The 18,656-nt window shown below is 39.7% G+C and overlaps 2 protein-coding genes across 2 annotated transcripts; one reads left to right on the top strand and one right to left on the bottom strand.

Moving 5' to 3' along the window:
* Window positions 1–296: 296 nt before the first annotated feature.
* Window positions 297–2,759, top strand: LOC131331842 (bifunctional dTDP-4-dehydrorhamnose 3,5-epimerase/dTDP-4-dehydrorhamnose reductase). The gene is made up of 2 exons (XM_058365783.1): window positions 297–911; window positions 2,118–2,759. The coding sequence occupies exons 1-2, from the start codon at window positions 453–455 to the stop codon at window positions 2,568–2,570; spliced, it is 912 nt and encodes a 303-aa protein (XP_058221766.1). The 5' UTR covers window positions 297–452; the 3' UTR covers window positions 2,571–2,759.
* Window positions 2,760–10,192: 7,433 nt separating this feature from the next.
* Window positions 10,193–16,812, bottom strand: LOC131331841 (hydroxymethylglutaryl-CoA synthase). The gene is made up of 12 exons (XM_058365782.1): window positions 16,476–16,812; window positions 15,829–15,935; window positions 14,738–14,870; window positions 13,730–13,873; window positions 13,460–13,618; window positions 12,276–12,349; window positions 12,096–12,171; window positions 11,926–11,981; window positions 11,727–11,814; window positions 11,397–11,537; window positions 11,152–11,301; window positions 10,193–10,661 (listed from the first exon to the last, which is right to left on the bottom strand). The coding sequence occupies exons 1-12, from the start codon at window positions 16,545–16,547 to the stop codon at window positions 10,467–10,469; spliced, it is 1,395 nt and encodes a 464-aa protein (XP_058221765.1). The 5' UTR covers window positions 16,548–16,812; the 3' UTR covers window positions 10,193–10,466.
* Between the last annotated feature and the right edge of the window lie 1,844 nt (window positions 16,813–18,656).

Below are 18,656 nucleotides of genomic sequence, written 5' to 3'. Positions count from 1 at the left end.
TATGTAATGGCTTCCTATTAGATTGGAGTATTCAATTCCACCTTGGAGTTTGACGGAATAGTCTCAGATTTGGACAAACGATTGTTTTTTGTTTGGACCAGCGATTGTTTTTTGTTGTTCTGTTTTAGTTGGTTATCAATTGCTGTTGTATGGCTTGCTCTGTAATTAAATTATTTGTAGATGCTGTATGATGGATATTAATGAACTGATTTGGTCGTCGAATTGAAAAAAACAAAAAAAAAATTGAAAAAACACAAAAATAAACAGATCAACAATAATTGGTTATTACCACCCCATCCCTGTCGAAAACAACCCCCAACACCAACGCCTCACATATCGCCAACGGACCAAATACCACCACCACCAGTAGTAGTACTAGTGCCAGCATCGCACTCACTCACTCCCACCACCCTCACACAGATCCAATCCTCTCTCTCTCTCCCCCCTCCACTATGGGCTTCCCGGTCAACGTCCCCTCCCAGTCGCCACCCAAGCCCCTCAACTTCCTCATCTACGGCAAGACCGGCTGGATCGGCGGCCTCCTCGGCAAGCTCTGCCAATCCCAATCCATCCCCTTCGCCTACGGCTCCGGCCGCCTCGAGGACCGGAGATCCCTTGAGGCCGACCTGGCCGCCTGCGACCCCTCCCACGTCATCAACGCCGCCGGCGTCACTGGCCGCCCCAACGTCGACTGGTGCGAGTCGCACAAGGTCGAGACCATACGGGCCAACGTCGTCGGAACCCTCACCCTGGCCGATGTATGCAGGGAGAGGGGTCTGATTTTGATTAATTATGCCACCGGGTGCATTTTCGAGTACGACGCGGAGCATCCGCTCGGGTCCGGGGTCGGGTTCAAGGAGGAGGATACGCCGAATTTCATTGGGTCGTTTTATTCCAAGACTAAGGCCATGGTGAGTTTTTGTATTGTATTGATGTGAACTTTGATGGTATGTGGAAATGGTAATGTGAAATGATTATGCTGGTGGCTGTGCTCTCATGTTTGAATTTTGATTACAATACAATAAGTGTAGGAATACAATTTAAAAACGTAAACCGCTTGATGTACGTAGGTCCATGTGCATCCGGCGGCTTGGATCTGTGTCCAGAGTTAATGTTTTAAAGTTGTGTTCGTACTGCTGGATGGATTATATTTCTTGAAAAGAGTTGTTTATAGGAATTAAGATTGAGTTGTTTGTATTGTGCTTGGGTGTTGATTGATACGAGATTGCACGTCTTACTAGATGTTTTGGGTGATCTTTCTATGAAGATCTTGCCACCAAGATAAGCCATACCAATGTAGATTGGGGAATAGTCTTGACTGGATTTGAAGTTTGTGCAAGATTGTAGAAGGGAGACAATACAAAGTTGAATTTGGATCAAATTTCGAGGAAATTAGGTGTTGACCTATGAGTTGTAAGATTGGTTAGTTTGAGATTGGCTTGTTTACATTCCCAATACCAGCATTCTTTGTCCATTTGATGTTAGAATATACTAGTCAGATAGAGGAAAACACAACTTTAGGCTTATGACAGGAGATTGCATAATAAAAGGTATACCGAACCATTAACAAACCGAATCAAACATAGCCTTAAGTCCCATTTAATTGGCATCAGCTACATGAATCTGTATTTTCTATTGAGCTTTGTCAAGGGCATCGTGTTCCACGATATTCAGAAATCTAGATCCTTTCGAATTAATTGGCTCTAATGTACATATACCTTAGATTATGCATCGGTCGGTCCTCAACCGTAACCATATCACTCCTCCTAACTACCGCATCAGTTGATCTACGTAGATTTGTTTAAACCAAGTTAATATATTTCTCTCATCTTTTCTTCCATCGGTACTACCCCTACCATGCCATGAATGTTCTCGTGTTTAATTCTGTTTCGCAAAGACTTACCTCACACTACATTCATCTTATTCGCATGTTGTTTCTTAGAACCCCATTACTCTGTGCCGCATAACATGGCAGGCCTTATAGCAGTACAATAAAATTTCTCCGAAGTAATTGCGTTAGTAATGATACTGTTCATGTGTTAAAGAATGCGCATCAATACATTAAAAGGTGAAATCATTTTTAGTCTGATGATCTCTCCTATTTGTCCTTTCTTAAGGTGGAAGACTTACTCAGAAATTATGAGAATGTCTGTACGCTACGTGTCAGAATGCCGATCTCTTCTGATTTGTCAAATCCCCGCAATTTCATCACGAAGATCTCTCGATATGAGAAGGTTGTTAATATTCCAAACTCCATGACGATATTGGATGAACTTCTCCCCATTTCCATTGAGATGGCAAAGAGAAACCTCACTGGGATATGGAACTTCACCAACCCTGGAGTTGTCAGCCACAATGAGATTTTAGAGATGTATCGGGAGTACATTGACCCCAACTTTACATGGAAGAACTTCACTCTCGAGGAGCAGGCACAGGTGATCGTTGCCCCAAGGAGCAACAATGAGCTCGATGCAACCAAACTGAGTCGGGAATTTCCTGAACTCTTGTCCATCAAGGAATCCCTCATAAAGTATGTGTTCAAGCCTAACCAGAAGACTTCTGTTGCTTGAAGCTTCGAGGTTTGAACTTTTGTCATGTCAATGTTACTGTTGTTTAAATTTTATTCATGCAGGTAGATGCGATCGCTCCACTATAAGGGTTTTCTTTCCTTGTGGCAAGCATGATTTCCTATTCTGTATTCGAATGTTGTATTTGAATTACCTTGATAACGAATAAATGATTGGAAGTGATTTGTTAAACTGTTACCATTTCCGTGGTTTCCAATACTATGTCCTTGCATGGTTTCCTACATCATTATGATCTTATGGCGTTCCCTGAATAGTTTGATAAGTAGGAAATCAAACAGGAGCTACTGCAAAAGGTTCAGATAATATTGCTGACTGGTGTGGTTGAAATGATGAATCGTCTGACTAGACGTTAATTTAAACTCATCAGTTGCCTAAAATGCTACCACAATTAGCCGAAGGGCGGACAAAATAGCTTTACCACAGAGCTAGTTGACTCCAGTGGTGAGGACAGGATGATATGTGTGAGGAAGGGGTCAAGTAATTAGCTCCTAGGGTAATACGTGATAAAATAGTAACTTTGATGCGACGTGAGGTTTTGATAATAAGTTGGAAATGGATACAGGATAACCGTGGACAAAATAGAAGCTTGGATTTAACAATATCAGGTTGGCCATATTCGCTGTGAAGGAAATGTCGTGGTTCTTTAGGTGTTGCGAATGCTAGTGAAGACTCGAGATTGTGGTCCTTTAGGCATTGCGAATGCTAGTAATGACTCAAGATTCTGTAACGTCATGGTTCTTGTGTGGTAGTACTATTCTATTTGTGGTGCCATAATCTAAAAGCTATGTTAGAATATGAACCTAAAAATCCCTTCTCTTGGACAATAGCTAATCAGAGTGTAAAAGGAATCAACGAGAAATTAAAGGTAGAGAAAGGAAAGCAACCCGGTTTTTTTGTCAGGTATAAATGCAGCCATTCAGGCTTCATATGTAGTTATTTTTGGAAGTTACTATATACGTATTTTTCAATTGATTGTTATAGATATATGTTGATGTTTCCGTACTTAACCGGTACGTTGCCGTCCTTGAATGCTTCTGGTTTAATGTTGCGACGGATGTTTGAGAGAGAGAGTAATTTTTTGAAACCTCGGTCCGATTACCGTGAAACTCATGTTTTCAACCCATGTTTAAGGTCAAATAATATCAGTGTCTTGAGAAACATAGTTAGCTTCCAGCATGTATTGTTTACCGTAGTTGACCATTTGTTGTTTTACCTTCTTCTACCTACCTTACGATTTCATCTTTTTCTTGAGACAGGACAAATTGCTCTGTCAACCCAAGTTTTTCTCCATTGTGGAATGGAGATACTAATTCCATGTTTTCTAATTCGAGAAACAACATTGTTGGACAACCAGCTCAGTGAAAATATGGATCAACTTTGCTGTTAATAGCTTCATCACCTATTTCATTTATGGAAAATGCCAATCACTTAGGGAAGATACATAACACTCCTATATAAAAGATGGGGCAAAGTACGGATTAACTCTCTATGGTTTGGTCTTTTGACAGATGACCTCCTTGTGTTTTATTAATGATCATTTTGCCTCCTTGTAGTTTCGGACTAAACTACTACCGTTACATTTTTCTTCCAAACTGATGGAAGGTGTAAAACACACGCCTATTTTGAGGGTGAGAATGAAAAGAAAATTTAAATAAAGGTATATTTTGGTGCAAGATGACCACAATACCCTTCTCCATCATCTTCCCCAACTCTATCCTTCCGAACAACAAAATCCTCTCTGCCAGACTGCCACCATGGTCCTCTGCATCCCGTCGACTCCTTCCCTTGAATTAATTCCTGTGGGTGTTCTCTTTGCAAAGAATTCAAGACAATCAAGGGATTTCCGAGCAATTTTTGTACCCTTGAAAACCCTCTTTGTTCTTAATTTCCGTAGCTTTCTGGGTTTACTCCATTTGCAAAGAAAGCACAATCCTTGTAACGAGCAAGAAACAAGAAGATAGATCAATTCTTGTACCCTTGAAATCCCTTTTTGCTCTTGTTTCCGTATATAGATTAGATTTTCTGGGTTTTCTGTATTTGTAAAGAAAAACCAACCCTTGGTCAATTGAAAGCCTTTTTGGTATTTAAATTAGGTTTTTTGTATTGAGTGTAAGGGATAAAATTAACAAGAAACAAAAGATATAGATCAAGATGCCTCTGCGGAAGAAGGCGGCCAAGTGCAACCGAATCTCCAAACTGTTATCAGACCACATCCACTCGCCCCACAAGCGCGGCATCCCTGGTGGTCGAGACCGGCTTTCCCACGTCCCTCGTCGATCTCTTCGATAAGAACCGTGAACGCTTGAAAAAAAAACCCTCTAAAAAAAAGAAGAAATCCGACCAGGAATCGATTCCTACAGCTAACTCTCCCTTGGTTTTGCCGGTTTCTGAGAATTTTGAATTGGGTCTGTGTTTCTCCACAAAATGCTTCAAAACCAGATCCGCTTGGAATCGCGGGCGTGCCAGGGCAGGATTGCTGTCCAAATTTGTATTAAGGCCTGGAAGCCTAATTTGACTTCTAATCGGACGAAAGTGCACGGCCTAAGGGTGGAGACCGTGAGGAGGTTCGTGATTTGCCTTGTCGGGATAAGGACTTCGTATTTCCTAACCGTGTGAAAAATGAAAAGAAAAGTAGAACAAGACCTAAAACAGAATTAAAAAAACTTTATTAACGGTTTAACAAAGTTTGGTTACAAAGAAATGAAATAAAACCTAGGCTTGGCTAAATTAAACGGGAAAGTAAAGATAAATGAAAGATAAATTGGATAAGCCGTGGGCTTGATGGTCATGGACCGAAAGATAGAAGATAATTAAAAAATAAATTTGCATAAGCCGGAGGCTTGATGGTCGGGGACTTAAAGATAAAAATAGTTTAAAGATAATTGAAATGTAATTTGGATAAGCTGTGGGCTTGATGGTCGGGGACCTTTGCCAAGGCCTGAAATTCTGGTATTTATAGCCCAAGGTCCCAGGGCTTGAGCTGCTTCCAAATGCTTCAATGCATGGCTGCCATGTGGCCTTCTAGCAAAGGCTTAGGTTTGAGCAGCTTCGAAATGCTCCAATGAGGGGCTGCTCCCTGACCAAAACGTTTCTTTTACTTCAAGAAAACGGCAAAGGCCTGAGAAATCCTTCTTCCTTGTATAAAATGTTGTATAATGGCAAAAAGAATTTCAGCTCCTGCAGCATCCAGGCCATTTGAGCTGCTTCAATACTCAAGCTACTGCTTGAATGGACTCTTTCTGGGCCCACCTCTACTGAAGACCAATACTTCTCCAGGCCTTCTTATCATTTTATTGGTCCTCTATCTCTTATGGACCCTCAATTCCTCTAAACTTGATTCCTTATGAAAGAAAAATAGAGAAACAAAGGATTAACCAAACCTGAGTGAGCTGCTTGTGTGCAGCTTACTTAGGTCTGCATGAGACATTCACCAACAGCTCCAAGGGCTGCATGTACGCCACCTGTTCATGGCCTTGCTTCATGTTGAAAGATGGGGTCCACTCAGACCTTGAGCTGCTAGTGAGCAGCTTACCCAGGTCTGCCAAGCAAGAATATTCTAGGCCTTTGAGCTGCTTGTGAGCATGGATGTTTATAAAAAAAAAAATATTTGGGCCCACCAAGACCAAAAATGCAGGCCTGGTTGAGCTGCTTGTGAGCAGCTTGTGTGATATTAGAAAGAATCTTCTAAGCCTTTAAGCTGCTTGTAGCTGCTTGTGCAGGCCTAAGCTGCTTACGAGCTGCTTGGGATGTCTCCATGCATGGTTGCCATGTGTCCCAAGCCTTGCTTCATGCTGAAGGAAAATGACTGCATGCCTTGAGCTGCTTGCGAGCAGCTTGCTAGGGAGAAGCTTCTAGGCTTTGAGCTACTTGACAAGCTTGGCCTTTGAGCTGCTTGTAAGCAGTTTGCTTCTCAAGCATGACTAAGCAGCTTATGGCCTTTTTGACTTCTTCATTTCCAGGCCTGAATAAATCCGAAAAAATTGGGCCAAGGCCTGAAAAACGAATCTTTGGCCTAATTGGGCTAAATAGGCCTGGCAAACTAGTCTGAGTTTTGATTAGTTGGGCCAAAGCCTGAAACTAATTTGGGCTTTAACTCAATTGGGCCGAACAAGCCTAAGAATAGGCCCACTATATATTCGACCAAAGGCCTAAATCAATCGAGGCCTAATTCAACGAAGGCTCAAAATGTTATTTTGGGCCATTAATCCATTAAGAAATTCCTTTATAGAATTTGGCCAAAAATGGGTGTAAACAATCTGTTAAGCGTTCACATTAATCTGGCCTCGGAGAAAGTTATTTTTGGTTCATCGGATCGGTGGTGGTGCTGGCAACTCCTCCTCCTCTCTCTCCCTCTCTCTTACCTTTTTTTTGCCTTTTCATTTTTAGGAAAGGGTAGCGTGGTCTTTTTACTTCTGCTGTTAACGGAATTAGGAGTTGCACTTTACTCCAAAATCACAGGTGGCAATGTGGTCATTAATAAACCTCAAGGAGGTCATCTGCCAAATGGACAAACCTCAAGGAGATAATCCGTATTTTGTCCAAGAAGATGTATCAATATCTCGAATACGTGTGTTTAAATTCTCGCTTATCGGCAACATATGCAAATTATCCGTTGCCTAGTGAACTGGGGTTAGCAAGACCCTTCGTTTATCATGGAATTTCTTTTAATGGTATTGAACATATTGAAAGCATCATAGGCATATTTGATCTTCCCGCATCATAGATAGATAGATAGATATGCTTCAAACCATGTGATACGCGCGAGCTCCCCAAAGTAATTAGAGTCCGCTTGTATTGAAGGTGTCCGAACCGCGGGATGTGCAAATAAAGGAGTGTATTATATACTCCATTCTCCATCTCAATAGGTGAGGCAGCGTGATTTACGCTACTAGATTGCCGATGATGCTATCTAGAGTGGTAGTATTACACTTGATGACGGCGAAAGCTACAAAGTTGGTGGGGATCCCTTTTTTTGACAGGGGTCGGATTATTTGCAACCACAAATTTTCTATACGTAACTTGTTTTAAAATAAATCATTTTTGGACAAAAATGCCCTTAAAAATTTGACAAAAACACCCCTAAATGAAATGACGTCCTTTGAAAGAAAACCCTTTTGATTTCGAACTCGTCATCGGCTTCGAACAGATCGATCTTCATCAACGGAAAATTCAGCCGGGGTTACGATGAAGAAGATGATTGGCCGATCCATAACCAGAGCCCCTCTAATTGTGTTCGTTCTGAGGGAGTGTTGTCTGAGTATTTTCCTTTTGTTTCCTCTTATTATAAGTTCTCCTGTGTCAAAGAAAACCCTAATTCTCTCTCGCTCACTACAAATTGCTGAAGCAAAGTATTACATCAGGAAATGAATAGATCGATCTTTGGTTCTTCTGTTGCCGCCTTGGGTTCAGTCGCCATTCCAAATGACGTCAAGATTGATTTACTTTCTGTTCTCCAAGATTGGTGGTGTGCTCTCTGGTTATTGCCACAGATTCATTCGTCAGAAAAAGCCCTAGAAAAATCCAGATTCAATCGTCGACTCGCATTTTTTGCCGACGAACCCAGTCCTATTGCGCATTATGCTAATGCGTGATATTAATCGCGCATTTTGTGAATGCATTATACGGAGCATGACGCATTCAAAATTTGCGTTTTTGGCGTTTTTAGCAGTTAGAATTTGCGTTTTTAATAAAAAAAAAATACATGACGCATCTTCAAAATGCGTTATAAAGTGTTTAGATTTTAGAATATGAAATTGTCGAGATTTTTCAGAAATGTGTATCCGAATATGTCTGGGAATTTTTTTTCAAATTTCGGATACACGGTGGTGGTGTGTACAACAGAACTAACGGAGGTGTTCGAATTTTTTTTTGTTGGAGTTAGTGAAGGCGGCAGTTATGGAGGTGGTGGTGGTTGGTGTGGTGGTGGTGGTGGTAGAGAACCGGGGGAGAGAGGGGGAAGAGGAGATTTCAATTTTTTTGGGTGTTGGTGAAGGGCGGTTATGGAGGTGTGGTGGTGGTGTTTGGCCGGGAAGAGAAGAGAAAATTGAGAGAGAGAGAATGGGGAAGGAGATGGTATTTTTGAAAGTTTATGGATATTTGTTAGGTTGCATATAGAAAATTGTTCTATAAAATTTGTGGGGTAGGTTTAAAACATGTTAGGCTTAAGAAATTTGTGATTGCAAATAGAAAGCCCCTTTGGAGGGGGGGGGGGATTGAAAGGGACAGCAGCGTGCTGTCCCGGCCGAGGAGTCCCGTTCCGACAATCGAAAACGTTCACTTCGTAGAGCTCGTTGAGTTGAATAACGTTAGGACCCTTGAAATATTGAGAATTACAAAAAAAATGTTTAGCAACACAACTTTAAATTAAAACACAACTCCAAACACAATTGGGTTCAGAATCGCTGAATGCAGGTGGCCCGATGTTCATTCAACGGCTCTAAACACGGTTGTATCCGAAGCTGTGTTGCCCTTAGAACTAACAATACAAAACCTATACCTCAGTAAAGAGGTTGGTTGCGTAGTTCTTAAGATGTTCATGCTCTCAATTCTCTGTTCCTAATGGCATCAGGGAAAGCGTAGGAAGGAAGCTGAGAGCTTCTCTCTCTAGAGAGAGAGAACTCTCCTTTTTCTTTCATTTTCTCAGCCGCTCCCCTTTCCGATTTTCCCTTCTCCAGTTGGCTTCCTCCATCTCTTTCCTCCCACGTTATTCTCGCCTCCTCCTCCGCTCCCACTTCCATAGATATGAGATGGTTGAGACTCTCTTCTTAGGGAGGATAGATCTCTTATTCTCTCTATCATTTTTGGACTCAAGTGCCAGATCTATGAAACTGGATTAGAGTAATGAGCGGTTCGGCGGCGGTGGAGGCGGCGTCTGCGACGGGTTCAACCCTTTAGTCTGCGGTGGCACGAGCTCAAGTTGGTGCGGTAGGTCGTCTCGAGAATTGCTCTTCCCATATATTGCCTCTCCCTTTGGTCTCTCCACCCACCTTCACGAAGTGTGTTTGATGGGTTCGGCTTCGATGTTTGGTTCCATGCAGCTTTTTATTTTTTTATTTTGTTGTTTTAGTTTTCTTTGGTTTATTTTGTTTTGTTTGTTGTTTCGCTCTTATTGTACTGTTTTTTATACATAAATTGAGTTTAATTCTGGTCAAAAAAAATTTTTTTTTTTGCTGTTCCTACACTCAATTCTCCCTCTCAAGAATTTTATTAGTTTGAGATATTTTTGGGAGACTTTTTTACGCTCGCACTCTTGCTCACTGTTCCGACACTCAATTCTCCCTCTAAAGAATTTTAATAGTTTGAGATATTTTCGAGAGACATTTTTATGCTCGCACTCTTGCTCACTCACACGCATTATGACTTTAGTGAAAGACAAGGTGCTGGCTTTCAAGCGTCCATTTTAGACCATGGAATTTCGGTTTGTATAACCGCCATTCAGGCTTCCGACTATTATTACTGGATACCAAACTGTTGACGAAGCCAATTTCCAAGTCACCATCTAAGGTTTACCGAATTATCATGCCATTGAACACTAATCTATCATCATGCCGCTATAATATTCTCTGAAAACTTTCATCTTCAATCTTGATTATAAAGGAGCTCGATTGATATGCATGGCGGAATTTTCCATTTAAACGTAGAAAAGATTGAAGATATTACAACAATCACCATCCAAATTGCTTAACGGGGACACATATGAGTGCTTAAAACACTTGGCGGACAAATGAAATCGATTACATGTAAACTGACAACACTAAGCCAACAAACTAGTTGCTCCTTGAAACATACCCACGGAAGCAGAGTTATTCTTCTACATGGCGATTACATCGTCTAAAGAGATAGTTGAGCTAACTTCTTGCATTACATCTCAGCCTATTCTCAGTGACCATTCGCCACTGACACATTATCAGACACAGCCTTTCTGGTGTAGAATCTTCGGTACATGGAGTCAACTTCAGTGAGATAGTAGGTGCCCGGAGATAGAAGGCTGCAGTCCTTAGTGGTCACAAAGTCCTTGGCCCCATACCTATGCTCCATCACCTTCATGGTTTCGACAAATTTTTCTGGAGGGAACTGCATGGAAACATGCTTGTCAGAATACGATAGAGCCTAGAAGGTAATACAAGTCATGTGCAACGAACCACAAGCTATGCACATAGACTCAAGTAGTGGAATTGTGTCTCTGACTCAGATTCATTTGATTTCCATGTCCGAGGACATAGGAACATAGAAAAATTCGTATTTGTTAAATTCGTCAAATTGCAGCATAAATTTTGATTATTTGGTGATGTAGAACAATTCAGTTTCACACGTAATCTGTATGTTCTATCTATATTAGTAAGGTAAACTCAAAATTCATGTACATATTTTCAGATTTTCTGGCAAATGTCCAAGTCCAACTACTCATGTGGGCACGTGTCCATAGTGTCCAATGCCTGGCTTGAGCACTTCACACACATGAAGAAGAGCCCTTGAAATATGACAACAAATAACTTGGATTCAAGTCTTTGTAGGTTGGCAAATTTTCTAGCCCAGTAAACAACTCCTCAAGAAAGAAGGATACCTCATGCCTTGACTTCAATTTCCCACCAACGTTCATCACAGTTGCGATGTTTGACAAGCTAAAAGGATGTTGACCCTCACGGATTTTGAAGGAAAACATGGTCGCGGTTAAACCACTGCCATATGAGAACATTACTACTCGTTGCCCCACCTGTAACCGTATCCGATAGCAGTTTAGAACAGAGATGTAACATATAAAGTATCATATACAAAATTCCCAACAAGAGAATTAGTTTAAGCAAATACCAATGAGCTGTGCTTGTTGTGAATAAGAGACACGAATGCGGCATACAGAGACGCAGTGTACATGTTGCCGACTTGTTTTGGTACCAATGTGGCTGGTTGAACCTTTGCATCATATAGTGGCTTTGCAACTTGCTGGGATGCCTGCAAAATGAATTGACATTGATTGCTAATCAGCAGGAGAGTCCAACATTGGCAATTATACAGTTATAAGAACATCACCCATCCCACAAATCACTATCTTTTATTTGTTGGCCTTAATTGACCAGGAAAATGTCACACTCGCAAAAAAAAGAATGGATGACAGAGAGGTTACTATGTTATGAGTCAAACCTTCTCAAGATCACGGCTTGCGTAGCTTTCATCGTCAGTTAGAGATGAAAATGGAGCTAGCTTTTCTTTAGCAGCCTCATCAACAGAGCTGCCAGTAAACGCAAATTAGATCATTCACAAGGTAATAGTGCAACTCCCGGATAGAAGATGGTAAAATGCTCAAAACTTGTATAATCAAGGATGGAGAATATATAAGAACCTTGCATTCCTCAAGTAATCACTGAACACCAACCGCGCAAAGCTCTTCTGAACAAGCTGCATTGTTTTGAGCAAAAAGTTCAGACATAATATTCGACAAGACAAAATAAAAGTTCAAATGGAAAGCAAGAAAGAGAAATTGTAGACTTCTAACAGTTTTAGACAAACTACCTTGTTATATGGAGAATGAAACACAAAATAGTCAGCATCATCAGCTGAAAATTGTTTGCCCTCCAATTTCTCGTACCTATATAGAAGCAAAACGTTAAGAAATTCACATAGCAGTATATCACACAGACTTTGTCCACATCAAAACAAGATATCTGCTTTAGAAAATCAAAAGCAGCTTACTTTTTGCAGAAACTTTTGTAGCAAGAATCAAGTGCCATGAGATAGCAAGTCTGTGAGAGCTTTCCATCAACAACCTATAAAAAAGTAATTGTCCACAGATGAGAATCAGGCTGCGCTAAAAAAGAGATCTCCAATTTAGTGGGAAATTAAAAATGTTGGCACAGTGAACAGCTACAAGTATATTGTCATGTTTGCTACTACTTGCCAGTTAATCACTAATGAGCAACAGTCCACCCAATAATAATACTAATACTCCCTCCGTTCCATAATATTTGTCCAGTCCGCAAAAACGGAGACGTAAAAATAATACAATTTTTGTAAGAAAAATTGGAAAAAAATTCAACAATTTACTAGATCTTGACGAGTTCTTTTAACTTATGAAAAAAATTTGAATTTTTTCTTGAAAGAAATACATTATTTTATAGTTCTCGTTTTGCGGACCGGACAAATATTATGGGACGGAGGGAGTAATAATGAGAAACAATCATCAGAATCTGGAAGCATTATTACGGCCTCAAAGTTTTATAGGACCAGTCTGCATGCAGGAAAGCTGTGCACAAAAAAATAGGAACTATATAGCCAGGTTGCAAACTAATTCTTGTGGTGTTTCCCTGAAGTCATAAAATTCCTGAGAAATTTTGGATACGCATACAACTAATAACATTTTTTGAAGGCAGTTTTCTAAATCCATCTCCCATTATTTAAGCATAATGTTACCTACAAAACGAGCGCAATAGATATGAGAGATCTATCATATGTCCAACATATTTGTGAGCAACCATGCAGTATGCGGGAACCTTTGCACATGGTTTCCAAAAAGTTGATTCTCTAAGTAGAGATGGTCAAACCAATGAAGCAAGAAGTACCTTCACCCAACACCGTGCCTTAAATTTCAATGACAGCAGTTAAATATTCTTGAAAGATACGAAATTTTGTAATAAAATGATGTAGTACTTCAATACTACTTTTACAGGCAACATAATTTATGTGCCCTGAAGGGAACTTCTGCTTTCTCATTTTCCATGTTGTTGATTAGAAAGTAGACAAACAACAAAGATTAGAATCCAACTTCCTTATCTTAGTCTCTTTTGGAGCCATGATCAAAGTACCCATTACAATGCACACAACATTGATAGCTTTCGTGAAACATGAAAAAGGTCAAAAAGAAGTACGCAGTGAATTACCGGGTATTCACTTGCAAGGTTAGGTTTGTAAAAATCATAAGCATGAGACATATGGCTTCCCCTCAATTTGCTTTCAAATGCTATCGGTGCATCAGGCCCTATAAGCATAGCAATAGCTGCTGCACCACCAGTAGGTCGAGCTGGTCCCTCTGCATAGACCTGTTATAGAAAATCCCCAGTAAGAAACTTATACTAAAAAATTAACGATCCAATTGAATTAAGTGATCGCATTAATGGAGAAAACTGAAGATCCAAAGGAGATGATCATACCGCACTGTCTGTACACACCACAAGTCCATAGCGTCCATCCCATGAACTACTTTCCACCCAATTGACACAGTTGAATAAAGCAGCAGTTCCACCATAGCAAGCGTTGGTTGAGTCAACACCTTCAATGTCAGTATTTCCACACTCCTGCTTGTTTCCAATGAGAACAGAGAGCAGAATAAATATGTGGGGCAACAGAATCAACAGCATAAAGAAATGGCCACTCAAACATAAGAACTCCTAGTGATTCTGTGACACGGTAAAGAAATGCAAGAAAGGTAATTAGGAACCAAACCTGCAATGAATTTAATCGACCCAGGCTCAGATCTAAGTCACTTCAGCCATTTAAAAACCGCCTCCTAAAATTTGTTATAGTCTTAAAGCAAATACCTAGTGAAAGTGTAGTAGTTCTATTATTTTTATATCTCTATAAGGGTAGTATAGTCTTCTTGTTTTATTAGGTTTTGCTCAAGGTTAGTAGGCTAGGATTATCTATTTAAACCATTCTTAATCTTGTAGCATTTTGTATTTTAAAAATACAAGTTATCTTTTGTTTGTCCCTCAACATTCTAACATCATCAAAGCTTTGGTTGTGAGACTCTAGTTTCAAGTCTCTTTGTTCGCATTTGTTCCTTCTTAGCATTCTGCTTCTCCCATTTGGTTTTTGTTTCGCTCTATCTATGGATTTGCATCTCCTCGGCTAGATGGGGTTGCAAGCAATGGAGGGTGTTAAATAGCCTGATATACATTATTGAGTCTATTTCCTAACAGCTTGTTGGGAAAATAGCTAACGTAATATGGTAACTTATCTTTTGTGCATGCAAGTTATTTTTTGTCTCTCAACATTCGGAGAGATACTTCAATAATTCAGTATGTGTCATTATGCTCTACCCTATACCGATTGAGGAACCATCCTGAAGTCACAACTCGCAAGTCTAGACACACCATTTCCGACAAGTAGCCAGTTGACAATTTCAAAACCTCCAATATATCATGATTCGGATTTGATACCTCAAAGATTGGCATTAGGAAGGTCTTAATGGACTTGCTCTTGTCTATGACAGTCTCACTGCCCACTTCAAGGCGTCCAATTTGCTTCGCATCAATTCCATACTTCTCAAGGAGGGAACTGACAGCTGTCAAACTGTAAATCACAGATTCATTGTCAAGATCACACACCATGTAGGCTACTAAAATAGATATTCGTTTTAACTTAAAACTCAACAGTAGAAAATTCAAACTGAATATGACAAAACAAGCACATCCCTTCTGTAGTTACACTACGTAAGGCGATACCGCTACAATCCATACCGCTACAATCAGGGCATCATGTAATACCAACAGGTAATGTCTATACAAAGATGGCATTTGAAAAACAGTCCTCACCACAGGTTCACATGCAACCAGAGTAAATCAATCCTACTAATTAATTACACAATACCAAGAGGAGAATAATCAACAATTCCTGCCTGCCCCAAGTTCAGGAATCAGGTCTCAATAAAACATATTGATGTTGGAGCTAAACGAGTTTTCCTGCTTAAAGCCTACTTTTAATATCTCATTTCATTAAGTCAACCTTAACAAAACAGGTTTTATGACTTATCAAATCAAAAACAAAAACAAAACAGCTTTTATGCTACACTAAGAGAAAGCGCAATACCAAAACTAAAGCATCAAAAATCAGCTCTAAAAAAATCTCCTAACTTGTATGTGATTGTCGCACCTGAATTTGCGTAGAAAACTAATTCTCTTGAGAAAAACAGACGGTAAAAAAAGAAGCATCAGAATTAAGCTTCTTTCTTGAACTTAATGGGCTATCAATTGGGCTTAGTATGATTGCGAACTTATGTTTGACATAGCTTTTTTTTCCTGATACCCCCGGTGTCCAGGCCAACTTTCGCGCACTGCGACTAATCCTGAGGGACCAATCCCACCGCCCATTTGCAGGGTCCCAATTAAAGCAAGAGCAATATGTCACGTAGTTCAGATGCTTATATTCTCCTACAGCATGTAATAATTTGAAAACAAAAACGGATAACCATTCAATTTAGCAGAGCAGATGACGATGAGCATGGCATGGGTTAGATCAAAAGAGTAGAAACCTCATCGAGATGACATCTTCCACCTCCGTACAAAACGCCATACAATCTTGACCTAGCCCAATCGTGTATTTCCCTTTGCTCACCCCATCATGGGCCTCCAAAGTTTCCTGTTTATCACAATTCGCAACTCAAATCAGAAACTATATTACATAATTTACAAGAACCTCCAAGATTTTGAGAAGAAAACAAAAATTGGTAGTTTTAAAAAAATTTAGGCTTCGTTTGGCAGCTCTAAAATAAGTTGACTTATCTTATACGAAAAAAATCAACTTAAATTTTTTTTTTTACACGACAAAAATCAACTTAATTGTAACGCAGTTTTCTTAGCTTTCCACCTTTACATTCCAATCATATAACAAACACAAAAAAATCTATATATATCCCCAAATATTTAAACTTTTTACCTTTTTTTTTAAAACGTTAAGCTTTTTACCTTGCAAAAAGAAAAAGTTTGGCAATCGAAGTCTTGTTATCACGAATAAACATCATGAAACTAGATCATGCACAACAACTAGAGATTAACTAACACATCATGAGGCTAACATGATAAATAGAAGTACTTGAAGATCATTGATTTGAGATTTGAGAGAGAGAGAGAGAGAGGATGTCGATACGATCCAAGAAGGAAGTTGGACTGCGCTGCGTACCTGCTGGATACATGTGGGAGGGAAGTAGATTTCTATGGCGAGAATTCCAACATTTTTCGGATGCGAAGCCATTTCTCTGTTGTTTTACTTAGCTCTGAATTCTCCTGAAACAAAACAGATCGAAAAGGAGATTGGTTTTCCCCTTGCTAGGTTCTCCGTGGAGAGAGAGAGAGAATATAGAAAGAGAAAGTGAGGGAATCCTGCAGAATCGCAGAGGGAGAGGTGTGGAGGCTCCTCTCGTTACGGTGAGGCATATATAGGAGGGAGAGGCGCCAGCAAAGGTCCACCCTCAGGAAAATATGCAGATGTGAAGAATTCAGAAGGAGCTTCTTCTAAATTCACACTCTTTTTTTCTCTGTGCACTCTCCCAAAATTGGTTTTTCTTGTTACACTTCTGCCCCTCAGTTAAATCATCCCACTTGACTGAGAAATTTTTAAGTGTCGGGTGAGTATCACGTCACCCGGATGACGTGGTGCCCGAGCGGCCACATTCAAGCCGTCCAAAAGTATATTGGACGGCTCAAATTGAAACACTCTCTCTCCTCTTTCTCTCTTCAAATCCGAGCCATCCAAAATCAAAATAAACGTCCCAGATGCACTGAGCGGATCCCACGTGGTATCCGCTCAGCACCGAAAACTTTCTCCACTTGGCTAGACATTCCTACTTTGACTAGACCTCTTCTCTTTTTCTGTTTCTTTTTAAGAACTCAGACTATGCTGGTTTTGGATATCTAGACCCAAACTTTTCTTTCTACGCACAACCTTCAATATATTTCTCTTCAATTTTTTTATTTCTCTCTCTCCACTAATTACTTATTATTCCAAAAAACTTCCTCAAAATCCAAAACGAACATGGCCCCAGTCACATTGCCCTTGTTCGTTTTGTGATCTCAAAATTACTGAACACAATCTTCAATAAATTTTTCCTGTTAATTTCTCTGCACTCATTATTCTAAAAAACATCCCTTGAAATCAAAACAGAAATATGGAATATATAGAACTTGATGCATTTTACGGTACTCATCTCACGAGTTGCTTCCACGATAACCACTGTCATTTTTATTGGCACCGGCAATTAATCAGGGAAAAAAAATAAAAGCAAAGTATAATTATTATCAGATAACTTCTTATTTTTCCACCAATTATATAACAGATACCTTTACTTGTGCAATCACTTCGTTATGCTCTGCACACACAACATTATCGATCTATCGCACAGGCTGTGCATCAAATCTACTCCACGGTAGAAAGGGAAAGACTACAATACACACCCCTTATTTAGGTGTGTATCATATGCACCCCTCAAAATGTTATGAATTATATAGAGAAAATGTTACGAATCGTATTGCTAAAAAATTACGAATCATATAAAGGTTACGAGATACACCAAAATGTTATGAATCATAATGAAAACGTTACGAATCGTATTGCTGAAAAGTTATGAATTCTAGAACAAAAGTTACGAAACACTCTAAATTGTTATGAATAAATTACAAAATAGGTGCATATGGTATACCATTTTAAGGGATGTGTATTGTAGACTTTTCCCGGTAGAAAATGAAGGATTATCATGATTATGCGCTCTTCGATCACTCTTTTAGTTGTGCCTCTTTGTTTTTCAAGATTTTCTCTCACGTACACTACAAGCTTAAAATTTTTACAGCAAATAATAAACATATTTCGTTAGAGGGTTACGGCGCGTGGACTTAACCATATTCTGGACGAATAAATGCATTTGTCAAGCTATCTAGACGAACTTGACTACCGTCCGAACGGAAATTCCAAAAGGTCCAGAAAGTTCGTCTAGCCAACAACTTTCTGGTCGGCCCTCGATCCTGTCCGAACAAATCCCCGAATGCAAGACATCCAACAAATTTCTCATGTTTTAAACCTCTAATATGCTATATATCAACTTTTTGGATCACAAGAAGTTTGCCCGGTTATTAATTTTAAGTTCCAAAATTTGTTAAAATGCGCAACCTAGCTAGTCTAGACATATACAGTACTTGGTTATCAAAACTAAAATAGAATCGCAATCATGTCCCGGCCCATATAGCTGATAGCTAGTGTGTTATGTGGCTTTAAATTGACAGTTTAGTGTGTTATGTGGCTTTAAATTGACAGTTTACTTAATTCATTAAATTGGTATCCCATCCATCCCGCAGTACGGACGCGGTCCAG

The sequence above is a fragment of the Rhododendron vialii genome, chromosome 7a (genome assembly GCF_030253575.1).
Source record: "Rhododendron vialii isolate Sample 1 chromosome 7a, ASM3025357v1".
Lineage (NCBI taxonomy): Eukaryota > Viridiplantae > Streptophyta > Magnoliopsida > Ericales > Ericaceae > Rhododendron > Rhododendron vialii.
This window is presented reverse-complemented; position numbering and strand designations above follow the sequence as displayed.